Source organism: Cydia fagiglandana, chromosome 4 (assembly GCF_963556715.1).
Source record: "Cydia fagiglandana chromosome 4, ilCydFagi1.1, whole genome shotgun sequence".
NCBI classification, from domain to species: Eukaryota; Metazoa; Arthropoda; class Insecta; order Lepidoptera; family Tortricidae; genus Cydia; species Cydia fagiglandana.
In genome coordinates this window covers 8,937,554-8,955,450 of record NC_085935.1, presented here as the reverse complement: position 1 = coordinate 8,955,450, position 17,897 = coordinate 8,937,554, and the positions used below count along the sequence as shown (strand labels likewise).

Sequence of the window (17,897 nt, the reverse complement as noted above, 5' to 3'; positions counted from 1 at the left end):
TACGTCGGACTATAGGGGGCAGTTTGAGGGCAAGGTAAGGTTAACAAAAAAATCTTAACTTACGAGTATCATAATGTACCTTATTTGTAACATAGCCGTGTTCATAGAACTTGACATGCCCAGTTAACTCATTTGTTTTGTTCCTTTCTCACAGCTGCAATAGGCATGTTGACAAGTTTTTAGAACTGTATTCATTTTATAGCTGTTTTTATTTTTGTATTTCATACACGTAATTATTACAAAAAAATATATTTAAAATTTTTATTCATTAATTTTAAATACTAAATAGAGCTTAATTAGTTTAGTGTTTAAAGTTTGAGCCTAAACGCTCTAAGCTGTCACGTGACGTCACGAACAGATAAATAAACAAACTGCTGCCAAAATGTCAGTCCTAGCGTAGAACAAAAGCTGTAGTATTTAATTTATCTCTCTTTCTAAAAGATCAGTATTACGTAAATATATAAGCTAAAATAATGAATAACAAGTTTTACATGTCTTATGCAGTGCCTATCTGTAAAAGAACAACAATCAAGACCCTAGAGTATAAAAAAATATATTTGTTACATGATACTTACGTTGCAGTTACGAATTTTGACTTGAATGATATTGTTACTTGCGAACTATATGTATACATATTACGTTCAGCGATGATAAAACCATTTCAAAAATGAATCACAATAACTAATTTCACACAAAAATACTTACAGTTACAATTTAAGATGAATTATTATGATACAACTAAAATTGTGAGTGCAAATATAGTGGCGCAGATATAACTTTTTAATTTATTTATTTTTTGTTTCCGACAGCCAACATGGCAATGATAGTTCCATTCAGCCAAATTATTAAAAAGATTTTGGTGAAATATCGTATTATATAACATTTTATTTATTTAATAACTAATAAATATATATTTTATATCATGTCATAATATTTTTTGTACGTAATAAATGTCTATTGTCGAAATAAAAAATACATACACTGTTTGAACATCCAAACTCTTTGGCGGTGTCCTATGGATTACGGTCAGGTTTGACGACTAGTCTGTGGTGTTTCTCATGTCATGACGTCACGCGCTCCGATTGGCGTTTGCAGTCACGTGATACTGGGCATTATTTTAAATACTTTTGACTATTTTTAATTAATTAATTACGCATATTTACACTTACACAATATGATTTTCAGCATTCTAATATTCCCTGCTATGGTAAAAACATAACATGTTATATATTTGCGATTCATGTCAACATGCCTATTGTCTGAGTGACGGATAAAGCCAAACGAACTTTTTCGCCATTTTGACTTATGTGTAGTTCAAGTACGTTTACAAATAACGCAGTTAGTTGCTATGATATTTGGAATTTCACATTGTACACGACGCGCGTCCCAGTCATCAAATGTAATTAGATAAGTAAATTCATTAAGAGATAATTTAGATTAAGATCCTAATTTGTGAATAATAAAATATTACCCTATTGTCTTTTCATTACGTAGCTCTGCTTAACGAGGGGGGCAAAGTGTGGGTCGCCGAGGACGACACACACTTTGCGCCTTTCCAATAAGTTTACTAAGATAGGCTAGGGCCTAATAAGAATAGATTAGGTAGGATAGCTTATAAGACTTGTAAGTTTAATAAAATGTATTTATAAAATAAATAAATAAGTGCCAGAGGGCCGAGGAAAGAGAGGTTCCCCAATTAGAAAGAGATAGGTAGATAGGTAACCTGCGCGCATGCGCCAATCTCTCACGATCCGCGCATGCGCGCCCCGCGGGGAGCGGGGGACGAGGCGCATAAAATAGGTGGTTATAAAAGCCGGTACATCGCCCCGCTCCGCGTCAGTCTAGAGCCAGCAGCCGACCAGGAAACAACTAAAAGAAGAAAAAGGAACCTCTCCAACCTCGACCCTCCTGCATCTGAATAAGCCAGCTGCGTGTTTCATTCCATCCTCTGCTACCTATGAGAATTCTACAGTCCACTCTCTCCCCTCCCCTGCGCACCCCCGCTGCGACACACGAAGATAGGGCCTAACACTCACATTGTTTGGTCCTTCGAGCCGGATCTCTGAAGCAAGAAGACAGCAAGATGGCGAAAACAAGAAACAACCACAGCAAAGAAGATGAAGAATCGTCAGAAAAATCTCCGGGCTCCGGGGAAACAGGCACGACATCGGGCACCGGCGCTACAGGCACGACATCGGGCACCGGCGCCACCGACACTACGTCAGGCACCGGCACCACGTCAGGCACCGGCACTACGTCGGGCACCGGCACTACGTCGGGCACCGGCACTACGTCGGGCACCGGCACTACGTCGGGCACCGGCGCTACGTTGGGTTCAGCGGAGACGCTGGACACAGTTGCATCGTCGGGTACGGGCGCCATCAAGAAGACGCGTCCCAGACCAGAAAATCAACCCGGGCCGAGCAACGCCGTCCACCCCGCCGACACGTCGGGCATCAAAGCAACGCCTGCGGCCAGCCTAGCCAACACGATCGTCGAACGCAACCCCACCCAATTGATGCCACCACCGAGACAACCAGCGAAACCCGCTCGGTCACACCGATCTAAGGCCTCCAGCAAGAGACTCCTCGCGGAGTTGGAGGCCAAGGAGAGGTTGGCCGAGCTAGAGGTGAAGCGTGTACAAGCAGAAGCCAAACTAGCAAGAATACGTCAAGAAAGAATAGAACTGGTGTCATCAAGAGAGGAGTCTGAAGAAGAGGAAGAGGACCTCGCGCCGCAGCGCATCGCCGACTGGTTCAATCGCCGACCACAACAAGCGACAGAGATAGAAGAGGCCGTCCATATAGAAGAAACGCAAGAGCCCGCCGCGCGCACTACTAGACGACGCGCGCGGCCGGATACATACGAAGACACTCGTGCGATGGACGTGTCGTCGCTAACCGCCGCCCTCACAGAAGCCATTCAAGCCAGCAAGTCCTACAAGAAGTACATACCCGACTTGCCGACCTTTAGTGGCCTGTGCACCGAGTGGCTACAATTTAAGGCCGCGTACAACGAGTCCGCGCCCAGTTTCTCTGCAAGTGAAAACGTCGCCCGTATAAGAAGAAGTCTGAAAGGTGTCGCCGCGGAGGCCGTCAGCGCCCTCCTAATCAGCCAGCCACATCCCGAGGACGTCATCCGAGCACTAGAAAGAAGATACGGAAGACCAGACGCTCTACTCATCAACGAACTGGAGAAGATTAAGGGACTGCCGCGCCTCACCGACAACCCGCGCGATCTGTGCATATTCGCCAGCCGGATCGCGAACACTGTGACGACTATCGAAATATTGAAGAAACCGCAGTACCTCTACAACCCGGAGCTACTGCGGTCGATAGTCGACAAATTATCGCCGATAATTCGCAACAAATGGTACGACTACGCAGCTACGAGAGAAGAGACGCCCGAGCTCAAGAAAGTTGCCGACTTTTTGAACAATGAAGCCGACAAGTGCACACCTTACGCTCCGCCTGAGAATACGACGGAAAATAAAGAAGTAAGAAGCGCAAGAAAGAAGCCCGAGCGAACGTACGCCGCCGCGGTCGAGACGAATAAGAAGCCAAAAGAAGAGAAGCCAGCGTGCCCGCTATGTGAACACGCTACGCATCAACTGCCGTCGTGCCCGCAATTTATGAAGATCGACACGAACGAGCGCTGGGAGGTGGCCAAGAAAAACAATATCTGCTACCGGTGCCTCGTCAGCAAACATCGACGCTTCGCCTGCCGAGCGAAGCCTTGCGGCCAGCAAGGCTGCCCCATGAGACATCATCGCCTACTACACCACGAGAAGTCGTCACCCGCGGCCGCCGCTGCAGCCGCTGCCGAGCCACCCCCACCACACAAACCTGAAGAAGTCGTGGCCTCGGCAGTGAACCAGATCGCCTGCGCGACAGCACGTACAAGACGCGCCTACCTGAAGATAGTACCAGTCACACTACGCGGCCCGCGGGCGGAAGCAGACACATTCGCTCTACTCGACGAAGGCAGCACCGTGACAATTATCGACTCAGCGCTGGCGGACACACTCGGGCTCGACGGCCCCACCGAACCAATGTGGGTGCAGGGAGTAGGAGGAAAAGAGATGGAACACAATCAGAGCAGGAGGGTCGAGGTTTACATACGCAACAAGTACGGCGGGCAGGAGCAGCGCATATCAAACGCGCATACCGTCGGCAGTCTGGGCTTCACCACACAATCCATAGGTGTGAGCGAGATAGAAGGCTGCACACATCTCAGAGGACTCAAGCACAAGTTAACTTACCGCGGCGCAACCCCACAAATACTCATCGGTCAAGACAACTGGGAGCTAATCGTGTCGCGAGAAATAAGAAGAGGACGGCGCGATCAACTCGTCGCTTCAAGAACCCTACTAGGATGGGTACTCCACGGCTGTCGCACCACTAGAGCGGAGCCGATCGCGTACTGCTGTGCGCACCTCACGCGGGCCAAGTCAACTGAAGACATAGAAGAAACAATGAAGAAATATTTCGCTCTCGAGTCCCTAGCGATCGAGCCGAGGCGACCGAGCAGCGATCCCGAGCAACAAGCGCTTCGCATACTAGAGGAGAAGAGCCGCCGCTTACCCGACGGCAGGTTCGAAACGGGGCTACTGTGGCGCAATCAAGAAGAAACAATACCTAACAATCGCAACGACGCACTGAAGCGGCTACACACGCTCGAGAGGAAGCTGGATCGAGACGCCAACCTGAAACAACAATACAACGAACGCGTCAACAACCTACTTACCTCAAGTTACGCCGAGCGCGCGACCACGCCACCTAGCGGAAGGACGTGGTACCTACCTCACTTCGCCGTCTGCAACCCAGAGAAGCCGAAGATAAGACTGGTCCATGATGCTGCGGCCACCTCACACGGCCGCAGCCTCAACGACATGCTACATACGGGCCCAGACTTACTGCAATCGCTGCCCGGCGTCATCATGAAGTTTCGTCAACACGGCATCGCAGTCTCAGCTGATCTGAAAGAGATGTTTATGCAGATCAAGATACGCGAAGAGGACCGGGACGCGCTCCGCTTCCTGTGGAGGGGCGACCGCCGCGAGGGGGAACCAGAAGAATACCGCATGACTTCAGTCATATTCGGCGCGTCGTCATCGCCGTGCACCGCTCTATACATCAAAAATAGAAACGCACGAGAACACGCGACACAGTATCCGGAGGCTGCGCGAGCGATAGAGCGCAACCACTACATGGACGACTATCTCCAGAGCTTCAACACAATAGAAGAGGCGAGACAAGTAGCAAGAGACGTCGATCATGTGCACAAACAAGCCAAGTTTCAACTGCGTGGGTGGGCTACAAACGAATATGAAGCAATAAGAGACGTCGTCGGCAGCGAAGAGCGAGAGGGAAACACAGTCCCTATCGGCGGGAGCGAGATAGAAAAAACACTCGGCCTGCTGTGGGACACGAACGAAGATAGCATCCGGTTTCGCCTCAACACAAGAAGAGCTCAGCCCGAAGTGATCAATGATCTCCGGCCACCGACGAAGAGAGAGGCCCTAAGCATCATCATGTCAATATTCGACCCGCTCGGCCTAATTTCACCTATCACGACGCCGGCCAAACGAATAATGCAAGACACGTGGCAACACAACACAGGCTGGGACGAAGCTATACCAGAAGAGCTGCGCGAGCGCTGGAGCGAGTGGCTACAACAACTGCGAGATCTAGGTACCCTAAAAATACCTAGATGCTACGACGCGACGCCTGCCACCGTACGCGACCTGCACACCTTCGTCGACGCTAGTGAAGAAGCATATGCGGCCGCCGTATACTGGAGGATGACGAGGGCCGACGGGTCAGTGAAAATAGCCCTAGCCGCCGCCAAGAGCCGCGTCACACCGAGGAAGCCTATCTCCATACCTAGACTGGAGCTACAAGCGGCCGTCCTAGGCGTACGGCTAGCAAGAACAGTGATAGAAGAGCACGACTTCGAGATCGCTTCAAAAACATACTGGAGCGACTCTCGCACGGCGCTAGCATGGATACGCGCCGAGCCTCGCACATTCAAGACGTTCGTGGCCCACAGACTCGCCGAGATAGAAGATCACACTAAGAAAAACGAGTGGAGATGGGTACCGACAGCACACAACGTAGCCGACGACGCGACCCGCGCCACCCCAGCTGACTTCGATACGAGCCACAGATGGTTCGTAGGCCCGTCGTTCCTGTACAATGAAGAATCGACTTGGCCCCGTGAGAATAAAGTCGAAGTTCCCGTGACCGGTGAAGAAAAGGAGACGTGCGCCGCGATAGCTGCCGTGCCCCTAGATAAGCACGCAGCTATACCTAAGTTCGAGCGCTTCTCCAAGTGGACGCGACTACTACGAGCGACCGCGCGCGTGCTACAGTTCATCGACCTCGTGCGCCCTCGACCCCGTGAACCCGCCCGGCCCGCGACACAACTTGTCGCGGCGGCCAGGCGCAAACGAACGCGCGCAAACGAGTCACAAGACGGAGCCTGGAATAAGCGCGCCACTCACACACGCGTGCCAGCCAAGATCGCCGCCACACCGCCGCCAGAGGAGAAGAAGTACTTAGTGTTAGAAGCCAAATACCTAAGTGCCGCCGAGAAGCTGTTAATACGCGCCTCACAAGAAGATAGCTACGAGAAAGAGAGAGGGCGCATAGCGAGCGGCCGCGCGCCAGACAAGGACGACCGACTAGCCAAGCTGAGCGTATATATGGACGAAGACAACATTATACGTCTACGGGGCAGAATAGCGGCCGGCGACTTACAAGAAGAGACAGTGCGACCTATAGTGCTACACGGGAAACACCACTATACAAAGTTATATGTTTCACACGTCCACGAACAGTTACATCACGGCGGCACCGAAATAGTGGTCAACGATCTACGACAGCGCGTGCACATAGTGAAGATAAGGCCGACAGTGAAGCAAGTGATCGCCCAGTGTCCACGGTGTCGACTGCGTCGTGCGAAGCCCGCGGCGCCATCTACGGGTGACCTGCCAGCGGCGCGCCTAGCACACCACGTTAGGCCCTTCACCTACACAGGCCTAGACTACTACGGGCCGCAAGAAGTCACAGTGGGCCGCCATAGAGAGAAGAGGTACGTCGCGCTGTTCACCTGTATGACGTCGAGGGCCGTACACCTGGAGATGGTCGTCTCGCTTAGCACCGACTCCGCCATCAACGCACTGCGCCGCTTTATTGCTCGGCGCGGGTGCCCTACAGAGCTGTGGAGCGACAATGGCACCGCCTTCAGAGGTGCCCACCGAGAGCTGGCGGAAGCGATGAGAGACGCCGCCCACGCACGCCGCATCAACTGGCGCTTTCTCCCCCCCGCCGCCCCATTCATGGCGGGCGTGTGGGAACGTATGGTGCGCACCGTCAAGGAAGCGATGAAGGCTACGCTGCACGAGAAGTACCCGAGCGACGAGACCCTACAGACCCTACTGGCGGAGGCGGAAGCGACCGTCAACTCAAGACCGCTGACCTACGTGGCCGTGAACCCAGAGGACCCGCCGGCCCTGACCCCGAACATGATCCTGTTAGGGCCGGACTGCTACTCACCTGCACCCGGCACCTTCGAGGAGAGCGACACCAACGCGCGACAACACTGGAAGCGCGCCCAGCAGCTCGCCGACACCTTCTGGCAGCGCTGGGTCCGCGAGTACGCGCCGCTACTCCAACACCGGCGGGAGCCCTACGACGAAGGAGTCGCCCCGGCCGTCGGAGACGTCGTGATCATCTGCGACTCCAACCTCCCCCGCAACACATGGCCGCGTGGGATAGTGACGCAGACGTACCCAGGCAAGGATGGCGTGGTTCGAGTCGTGGACGTCTCTACGAGCAAGGGACACGTGCTGAGGAGGCCGACCAAGAAGATCGTCGTGCTACCAGTAGGTTCGCGAAGCGACGGCGGGAGAAATGTACACGACGCGCGTCCCAGTCATCAAATGTAATTAGATAAGTAAATTCATTAAGAGATAATTTAGATTAAGATCCTAATTTGTGAATAATAAAATATTACCCTATTGTCTTTTCATTACGTAGCTCTGCTTAACGAGGGGGGCAAAGTGTGGGTCGCCGAGGACGACACACACTTTGCGCCTTTCCAATAAGTTTACTAAGATAGGCTAGGGCCTAATAAGAATAGATTAGGTAGGATAGCTTATAAGACTTGTAAGTTTAATAAAATGTATTTATAAAATAAATAAATAAGTGCCAGAGGGCCGAGGAAAGAGAGGTTCCCCAATTAGAAAGAGATAGGTAGATAGGTAACCTGCGCGCATGCGCCAATCTCTCACGATCCGCGCATGCGCGCCCCGCGGGGAGCGGGGGACGAGGCGCATAAAATAGGTGGTTATAAAAGCCGGTACATCGCCCCGCTCCGCGTCAGTCTAGAGCCAGCAGCCGACCAGGAAACAACTAAAAGAAGAAAAAGGAACCTCTCCAACCTCGACCCTCCTGCATCTGAATAAGCCAGCTGCGTGTTTCATTCCATCCTCTGCTACCTATGAGAATTCTACAGTCCACTCTCTCCCCTCCCCTGCGCACCCCCGCTGCGACACACGAAGATAGGGCCTAACACTCACACACATTATAAATACTAGGTACCAAATACTAAGTACAAATACTCGAAAGTGAATTGATTGATTTGCGAACCTTACCTATCATTCTGACATGCCACGAAAATGCCCGCTGGAGTCCGACGTATGGTGATTACTGTTTAGAGTGTTTAGGTAATACTAATGCTTTTTTAGTTAGCAGCCAAGTTCTTGCCTATCTGGCCGTAGGTACCCCTACTCCACACATATTCGACATGTTTACCCATCAACCAGCAAGTGTGATGCGGAAGCTATAGGGTCCTGGATTTTCCCCAGGCTACCATACCCCTACACAGTCCTACCCCTCTACTGCCCAAAGAGGTACCGAGTAGGTAGGTATACCGAACTCAAGTCAGTCAAAAAAACAACTTGTTTAGTTCCATTCGAAGAATTCATTCACCATTCTTTGGCTCTGTCAGTGACGTTTTGGGGACTTTTGTGTTAGAAATACTGCCATTCAAGGAAAAAGGTAGTAGGTATAATACTAATTGATTCCAGTAAGTATTCGAATAAGATGGAAATTTTTATTCAAATGAGGATAGCAGTTATAAAGCAATAAGTATATCGACTTCTAGCGAATTAGGACACTTTATCTAGGTACACCTAGTTACGATCAGATACATAATCTATATAATATATAAATGCGTAGGTATGTCCTGACTGACTGATTCATCAACAGAACCGAAACCACAAAAGCTAGACAGATGAAATTATTTGAGAAATTCGATAGCGATTTTGAGAAATTGAATCCCTAAGGCGGTTAAAAAGGGGGTTGAAATTTGTATGGGGTTCAATTTTTTTAGGCTAGGAATTTGAAACTTCGTGAAAATATAAGTACTAATTACAGCGTTTTTTTTTTAATTCATCTTCTAAGAGGGTGAAAAGGGGGTCGAAAGTTTGTATGGGGATGAAATATTTTTTTGAGTGCGACACTTGAAACTTCGTAAGAATTAAGGCACTATATTACAAAGCAAGAAAAGTAAATTCAGCGTTTCTAAAAATTCTTCTCGTAAGAGGGTTAAAAGGGGGTTGCAATTTAGTAAGTAACTGGTAAAATTTGAGTAGGGACTTGAAATTCGTTGAAAAATAAAATACCTATTAGAAAGTAAGAAAACTAATATGAGTTTGAAAATGAAATAAAGAAGAATAATATACTTTCATACTTGTAAGTAATTATTGAGTAAATACAGTTCTGAGGGCCGATTTTTGAAATTTGATCTCCACTACTAGGCGTTTGAATTCTACTAATAGAACTGAAATCGAGTGGTCAATTGATACCACTAGATTCCAAATTTCGATCGCTCGTATTTCAAAAATTAGCATTTCGCCGTTTTTCCACCGAATTTCGAGTGACGAAATCGAGCGATCGAAATTCAAAAATCGGCCCCCTGTTCTGTGAAACGCGCCTAACATGTTTTTTGAAGACGGTTAAAAATATTGTAGCTCTCTTTCATTCATCGCTGACTGATTTCGCCCACTATTATAGTTTTTTTTTATTCTAGTGGAGATACCTACTAGAAGAGGGGTCAGGCTCAGGGCACCGCTGTTTTGCCTATATATGACCATCAATTATTAAAAAAAAATCGTTTCACGATGCAGATTCGTTAAGACCTTCAATGAAGCAGATAAATATTGTATGCAAAATTATCATTTTAAGTATTTTTCGTGTATGCGGATGTTGGCTATGTACCTAATTAGTCAAATGACCTTTTTATAATATTAAGAATGGCATTAACTTTATGGCGATGCCGACTTTTACAAATAATGGTCCTGTATCTCCTTTTTACAGTAAAGAAAAGAGGTGCAACACGATTATTTAGACAAATAACCTACCCATATACAGCAATGTTTTCAGCCAGAAAACAATAACGAAACGTGGTTTAATTAATGTTTGCGTTTAAAAATATCAAAATTTTTGATATTAAGTACCTATCAAGTCAACTCACGTCTATTATTTATTCTGTGCTCACGTGAATAAAGAAACTATTATTTTTTATAATATAAATATCGAGCCTCAACTCAAATAGCCAATGCGATAGGTTGTTTATTTTCCATGCGATAATATGGCTTACCATTGTTTTACAAACACAGTGTTATTTCCTAACAATCGCACGGCGCATAGTATTGTGTATCGGATCGGTCATACTCTTGAACAATCTTTTGTGCAACGACTAAACTAATGAATAGAATCCAGACCACATTAGTCTTCCTCGATTTAACACATTCACTGTCCCCGACGCATATGTGCGTCCACCGTTATACAAGTTTGTTCCTAGGCCACGCCCCCTGACAGTGAACGCTTTAAGTTCTATCACCTGAGTATCCTCTTCACCCTCTTCCTCCTCATCCTCTGCCTCCTTATCATCTGAGTTTCCTTAGCAGGGAAGTGTGAGGTGATAGAACCTAAATAGATGGCATCACATGTCGTGACATAGATAACATTTATTATATTATTCCAACAGCCATATAATAGTTGTACAAGGGGTCATATGTGGCTATGGATGTATTTAGCCAATAAGTACTTGTTTGGAAGGACCGGCAAAATACCTCCAATTATTTTAGCTAGGCACGTCAAATTACACAAGCCAGTGACAAAACATTTATGAATTAGGTATCTATTTATTTATTTTAATCTTTATTGCACAATACATGAAGGTACAAATGGCGGACTTAATGCCTTAAGGCGATATGATTCGACTCATCAACGAATCTGAGGGGGTGAGGTGCGCGGCAAACCGTGAAGCCCCGCCCGCGCGTCCCGACCCGCTCGACGAGCTCGTGAGCGCGCGCTGTGCGCGGCGGCGATAGCAAACGGGTCACAGTATAAGGATCTTATGATGGCAGTATTTTAACCATACCGTGCAAGGGTCACGTTTTTATAGTTTTTATTGTATATGTATGTATTTTTTTCATTACGTGTTTCTGATCATTATATTTAGAATTATTATTTTTACAGAGCCATGTGCACTTAATATTTAGTGATCGGTAACAACGTTTTAATTTAATGGCAGCGTAGTAGAATTAAAGTACCGAAAGGAAATAAACATTTTTAAGGTGACGGTCAATTAAGGTAAGGTATTGTTCATATAAAGGTAAGGTATAGGTAGGTAGGTAGGTAGGTAGGTAGGTAGGTAGGTAGGTAAGGTAAGGTAGGTAGGTAGGTAGGTAGGTAGGTAGGTAGGTAGGTAAGGTAGGTAGGTAGGTAGGTAGGTAGGTAAGGTAGGTAGGTAGGTAGGTAGGTAGGTAGGTAAGGTAGGTAGGTAGGTAGGTAGGTAGGTAGGTAGGTAGGTAGGTAGGTAGGTAGGTAGGTAGGTAGGTAGGTAGGTAGGTAGGTAGGTAGGTAGGTAGGTAGGTAGGTAGGTAGGTAGGTAGGTAAGGTAGGTAGGTAAGGTAGGTAGGTAGGTAGGTAGGTAGGTAGGTAGGTAGGTAGGTAGGTAGGTAGGTAGGTAGGTAGGTAGGTAGGTAGGTAGGTAGGTAGGTAGGTAGGTAGGTAAGGTAGGTAGGTAGGTAGGTAGAACCTTAATCAATCGGGGTGAGAGATAAGCATTTTACTCTTAAATACGACAACCTGATAAGAAAACGCAAACATAATCGAAGAGTTTGTATACTACATTGTAAAACACCGGTTGAGTAGAGAGAGTAATTTTTTTATATGACAAATGGTATTCGGTTTTTGAGTATCGAGGCATACCTAAATAAAGAATACTATTCAATAAATTTCAGCAAATCGCTTGAATACATCCCGAAAACAATACATTAAAGAAAAATTTTATATTTATATAAATTTATGATTATGATGATGAATTTGCACGCTTGACGGGCCTGGCACGTTGCATGCGATCCAAAGCCGGGCGCCTTCGGCACCCTCATACTAAAAGCGTAACACTATACATCCCTATACTGTGTCAATCCAAATAAATAATTTCTGATTTTCAAAGGAGTCAAAGAGCACGAAGGAATATAATCATTTTGCAGATCTGACGTAGGTATATCAGTAAAGGTGAAATACTGTAAATATATCATACTTACATACTCACAATTATATTATCTAGGAATATAATATTATTTACCTACATTGAAATTGGTTGCTGACCTAGTGAAAATACTGAAATATTTTAACTGTTGATGTAGTAAAGCTAGGCGCTTTCAAACACCTCGTAAAGTATTAGATGCTTCTGTTATCAGAAAGTGTGTTTTTATAGCACTTAGTGACTTTTTCTTACGTTTCATATGCTTTTTTCCCATTGTTTGTAAATGGTAAAATCACGTGACCGCGCGGAACACACTGACGCAGGTCCGTCCTCTACAAGCGCTGCCGCGCGACTGAAGAGGGCGTAAGTGCGTTCGCGAGTGATGGCGCTTGCGGATTTAGTAGGTATTGAAACATAGAAATTATTTTAATGATGTTACCGAGACAAAGTGATCCAAAACATCTAGATTATCTTATTACCTATACATTTATGTAAAAAACAAGTCAAAAAAGTTTGTATTGTAGCTCTGGTTTTGATTTATTGTTAAAAAAAGGCGTAACTTTGGAATTTTTTTCTATCGAGCAAAGTTTATCTAATCATGTTTTTGAGATCCAAAACGTATCTGCCAGATCCTTAAGTATAAGATATATTTTTTTCACAATTTTAAAACATTGTTTCTTATATTTCTAATGGATTAAAAAAACTGGTTCGCTTAGCTCCTACGGAAAAAGCACGCCTTAAGGCATTCTCTACCAGTCAACCAATGGTATCATAAGTACTTACTTTTTATACACATAGCAATTATAGAAATATAGATTTATATATGTACTACGTACCCGTCATTTAAAAATAAGCATATTTTAAGTACGCGTGTTAAATTGTTTCTTTTCTATCGCCTCGCCTACAATTCTACCATATAACGTAACCTTTTACTATAATTATACACATTTTATGATAAGTAATAAGAGGTTAATTAAATATATTTTTAAGGATTATAAGTTAATGATAAGATTGCTTGATGAATTGATCACCTACCTGTCGATAAATTCAATGCGGACTTAGATTTGTGAAGATATTGGAAAAGTGTACGAGATTGTTGTTTTATATGTATACAGATAGGTACGAGTACTAAAGTGCATGATAGACTGTCATTAATTCACTCTCGTCATCATCAATCATCTGAGTATTTCTCATCTGTGATTGGTTAGGTAGTACGAATCTACGAATTAAGTTAGTACAGTCGCCATCAGATACATCGGAGCAGCTAAGGCGCTCACAATATATCTGATGGCGACTGTACCTACATGCATATACTATGTAATACTATTTGTCCATTTTTGTGTTTCACTACTGTTTTAATATTCATTATTCAGGTGTTAGCTGAGGGTGTTAGAATATTAAATTAATGAATGAATTTATTTATTTATTACAGAAAGTCGACCTGTTAAAAATTAAATCATAAATACGTTATCTTCAATCTCTTTCTTTGTTACTCGTACCATAGTCGATTGAAAGGGTACTATTATGAGTAAGTATGTACCTACCATTTCGCCGTATTGGATGTGGGACATATTTTTGAGCATCAATATTTTGACAATTGACTGTACTGCTAATGTAATATTATGCTAGAATTAAAAATTGTTACCTAGATTCTAGGTTTTATTAATTATTACCTATTTGATGGTAATTTATACATATAAATAACTATTACGGCCACTGTTTTATGCTTCTTGTTTTTATCTTACCTGCCAAAAAGTGCCAATGCAAAATGTAAGGTCAATGTGGGTAAGTCCGTCTACAAGGCAAGTCCGTCAACACGTTATAACTTTTGAATTTGAAGGCGTATGCGACTTTGGAGTCCAATCGATTAACCAGTTTTTCGCGCTAGTTCCGTCACTGTAAAACAGATGGCGCTGTGACAACCAACTTCAGAGCAATCCGCCTCAACAAGTCATTTCGTGTTTTGAACTCGAAGTCATAGTGCGACAGCGGTTCGAAAAAATTTTTTTTTAAATAGTTGTTGAAAAGATTGTGCATCAGAAAGTAACTACGTAGGTAGCATAAGAACCAGCTGTCTTTATTCTATTTTTAAAATACCAGAAATTAGCTTAGTTTTGTAATTATACGTTCCACAATTTATCATATTAAAATTTGACTAAGTTGGAAAGTCCGTCTATTATGTTCAAGGCAAGTCCGTCATATGCCGGACTTTCGTTAAATCAGAGATTACTAACTGTTTTTGCGACTTTAATATTATAACGATTTGATAAGTTATCAAAAAATCCTCCTGACTTTGCGCATGATGTTACTTTATTAAATTTTGATCTCAGTAAATTAAAAGAAACGATTAAAATCCATTTTAAAATCACTATTGATCTTTTATTTCGGAAATCAAAAAAATAATTATGTTTAATTATTTGGCAAAAAAGGTTTACCACCCCATTTTTGTAGTGTATGCCGGACTTGCCTTTGTTTTAGAAAAATGGTGTTTATTTCGAATCTGAACCGTATATTAACAAGTTTAAAGTACACTTTTCATCGTCTTGATCCGTTCTTTTTAGGAATTTGACTACGAACATATACGCACCCATAGATTGGCTGATATAATAACTAGACGGACTTCCCTTAAACTGCACGGGAAGTCCGTCTAATCGCCGAATTTTAAAAAATGACATTGTTTTTGCTTAATTTGTGCTTGAAATGATCTGTCACTAAGGATAAACTATTAATTATTAAATTCTTCATCGTATGCGATTACAAGTAGTAACATAGGTGAATAATTAACGGAACTAGATCACTCCAAAGTAAAAAAAAAAAGTATGCCGGACTTCGCCACATTGACCTTACTTAAAAGTTAAATGACCCTCCTACTCCTACCCGACTTTATGACGAACTATGATTATCGCCTAATATGCCCAATTATGTATTAAGTTATAAACGGAAATATATGTATTTGTCAACTCAAAATAAAAACAAATTAAAATATTTTCTGAAAATAATTTTTGTTTGGAACCTATTTGTTCTAATACTTCTAATGGTATGTATAAGTATCATATGTAATCCTATGGGGCACATCAAATTGCACACACATTTTCTATAAATAAGTGTTTCGTGAACAAAGTTTTGCACGGAACACTATACATTAATTAGTAGGTACATATAACAATATTTTTATTTACTTCTGGTATTCAATACGCTTTTCGCGTTTTGCAAAATATCTTATCCACTATTTAGAGGCCTACTCTCTACAAATAAAGAGACCCAGCAAATGTTGATGCAATTCATTATTGGGTAACCTTGCTTAAGCAACCCACTAACAAAATATAACGTCGTGACGGCTCAGTTCGACTCGTCTCACCATCGACACCATTAGTTTGAGTACAACTTGAGGTATTTTAAGATTGCTTTAATTAATTCATATAGGTACTATTAAATTAACACCATATAACTAGTATAACATTTTGTGGATTTTAAACTTAAACCTTCCAATTTTCTTATTATCAGTCAAATTAAAAAAAAACCAGAAAAATGTGGCTCTCCATCAGAGAAGAGTCCGTCATCTGCAATAAGGACGATTCTAGCAGAATGATTATAAAAATAATTAATTAATTAGATATATGTACACCTATTATAAAAGTGAATAAAAAAGATATAAAAACTATAGTAAAAATGAAATTAAAAAAGAGATACAAATAATAAGCATATATAATACCTGACAAATTTAATGCACAATGTTTGTGATAAAAATAATACCTAGTCATAACGATGCTATTTAATTTTCACCAAGTTCTTGAAAAGGAACGAGTACCTACTAAGTTCTTCATCCTTCATCTCTGACTATTTAAGAGTAACTGTATTTTTTTAAACATGTTAATTTGTAGGTAAACTTTATTTCGATACTTACCTAAGTATTTTGATGGTCGCTATCGTACTAGCTTTGTAAAATATATTATGTAATATTTTTTAATAAATAAAATATAGTTTGTAATTTAATTATTTGGAATGTGTACCTAGGCAACACTTTGAAGTAAGTACCTACCGACATAACATCAAAAATTTTCAAACTCATAAACTTACCAATTTTTCCAATATCTGAAAAATCTTCCAAATCACGTTTAGAAATCGTTATAAAATTTCAAAGGGCAATCAAAGTCCACAGTCGCGTAACATCCGTCGGAACGGCCCGGTTGATCGCGCGTTGCACGGAATGTACGACGGTGTGCGCGCCCGGCGTTTGGAGCGGCCCGCGTGCTTGTGATGCGCGGCGGAAACGCGGACCCGGTGGGGTGCCGATTGTCTGATAATGCCCGTGAAATACTGTTGCACAGATTGCTGGCGGTAGCGTACTAGCGTAGATCCGCCGGCCTAGCCAAGGTGACAATCGCTATCGCTTCTACAACGAAACGCTTTGTTTCTCTCTATCACTCTTCCTCATAAGTGCGACAGTGATAGTTGCGTTTCGATTCGATCGCTACGGAGTGTTAGCGATTGGCAGGTTGGCTACGCGGCCAGGTTTGAGCGTAGCGCATCGTTACATAAAAACAAATACAGTGGAAACTGGATAAGTGGAACCTGGTTTAGTGGAAAACCTCTTTAAGTGGACCCAAGTTCTCGGTTCCAGTCCCTTGGCAACGAATTACCTCTATAAGTGGAATTTTGAGACCTCTATAAGCGGAATCCATTTTTTAGAAAATTTCTTAAATTCACCTCTGTAACTTGAAGCAGCCGTCTCCGAAACCTCTATGAGTGGAATAGCTCGGCGTTATAAAATTTGTATTTTTAATAAACCGTCACAAGGAGGGTAATTTGTTTCGTTAACATTATGGTTAGTGTTTTAACTACGTATTTTGTATGAGATCACACATCGTTCATAATCGATCACAAACGTAGACAAAAATGTGTTCGACAATATTCTCGATATTGAAAGAAATGTGGTAAAATGTGACATTGATTTACTGTTCATACTGGTTTCTCTCGCATAAATAAATATTAGGAGTGATTTTGCTTTTGAAATTTTGAAAATTGTATATGAGTACTGTGGATTATTTGCAGTATTGCATTTTTAAAAGTCAGGATTACAATACCTATTTTTCGTTAATACATACATATATACATATTTAATGTAAGATGATTATTTAAGTCTTGATCTTTTATTTGACCATACTATACGTGACCTCTATAAGCGACATTACTAGCATCCACAACCTCTGTTAGCGAGAGCCTCTGTAAGTGAGAAAATGTTTTATTTGAACCTGGTTAAGTGGAAAACTGGATAAATGGAAAACCTGGATAAGCGGAACTAAACAGCCGGTCCCTTGCGATTCCACTTA

The 17,897-nt window shown here is 43.2% G+C and overlaps 2 protein-coding genes across 3 annotated transcripts in view; one reads left to right on the top strand and one right to left on the bottom strand.

The window, feature by feature from the left end:
- Positions 1–16,777, bottom strand: part of LOC134663615 (long-chain fatty acid transport protein 4-like) — a 36,741-nt gene extending 19,964 nt beyond the window's left edge. For both annotated transcript variants that reach the window (XR_010098156.1, XM_063520033.1), the window contains exon 1: positions 16,645–16,777. The gene's annotated coding sequence lies outside the window, so the exon portion shown is untranslated. The remainder of the gene's footprint in view (positions 1–16,644) is intronic.
- LOC134663485 (uncharacterized) lies at positions 2,084–7,951 on the top strand. The gene has a single exon (XM_063519855.1). It carries the CDS (start codon positions 2,084–2,086, stop codon positions 7,949–7,951), a length of 5,868 nt encoding a protein of 1,955 aa, XP_063375925.1.
- Positions 16,778–17,897: the final 1,120 nt, after the last annotated feature.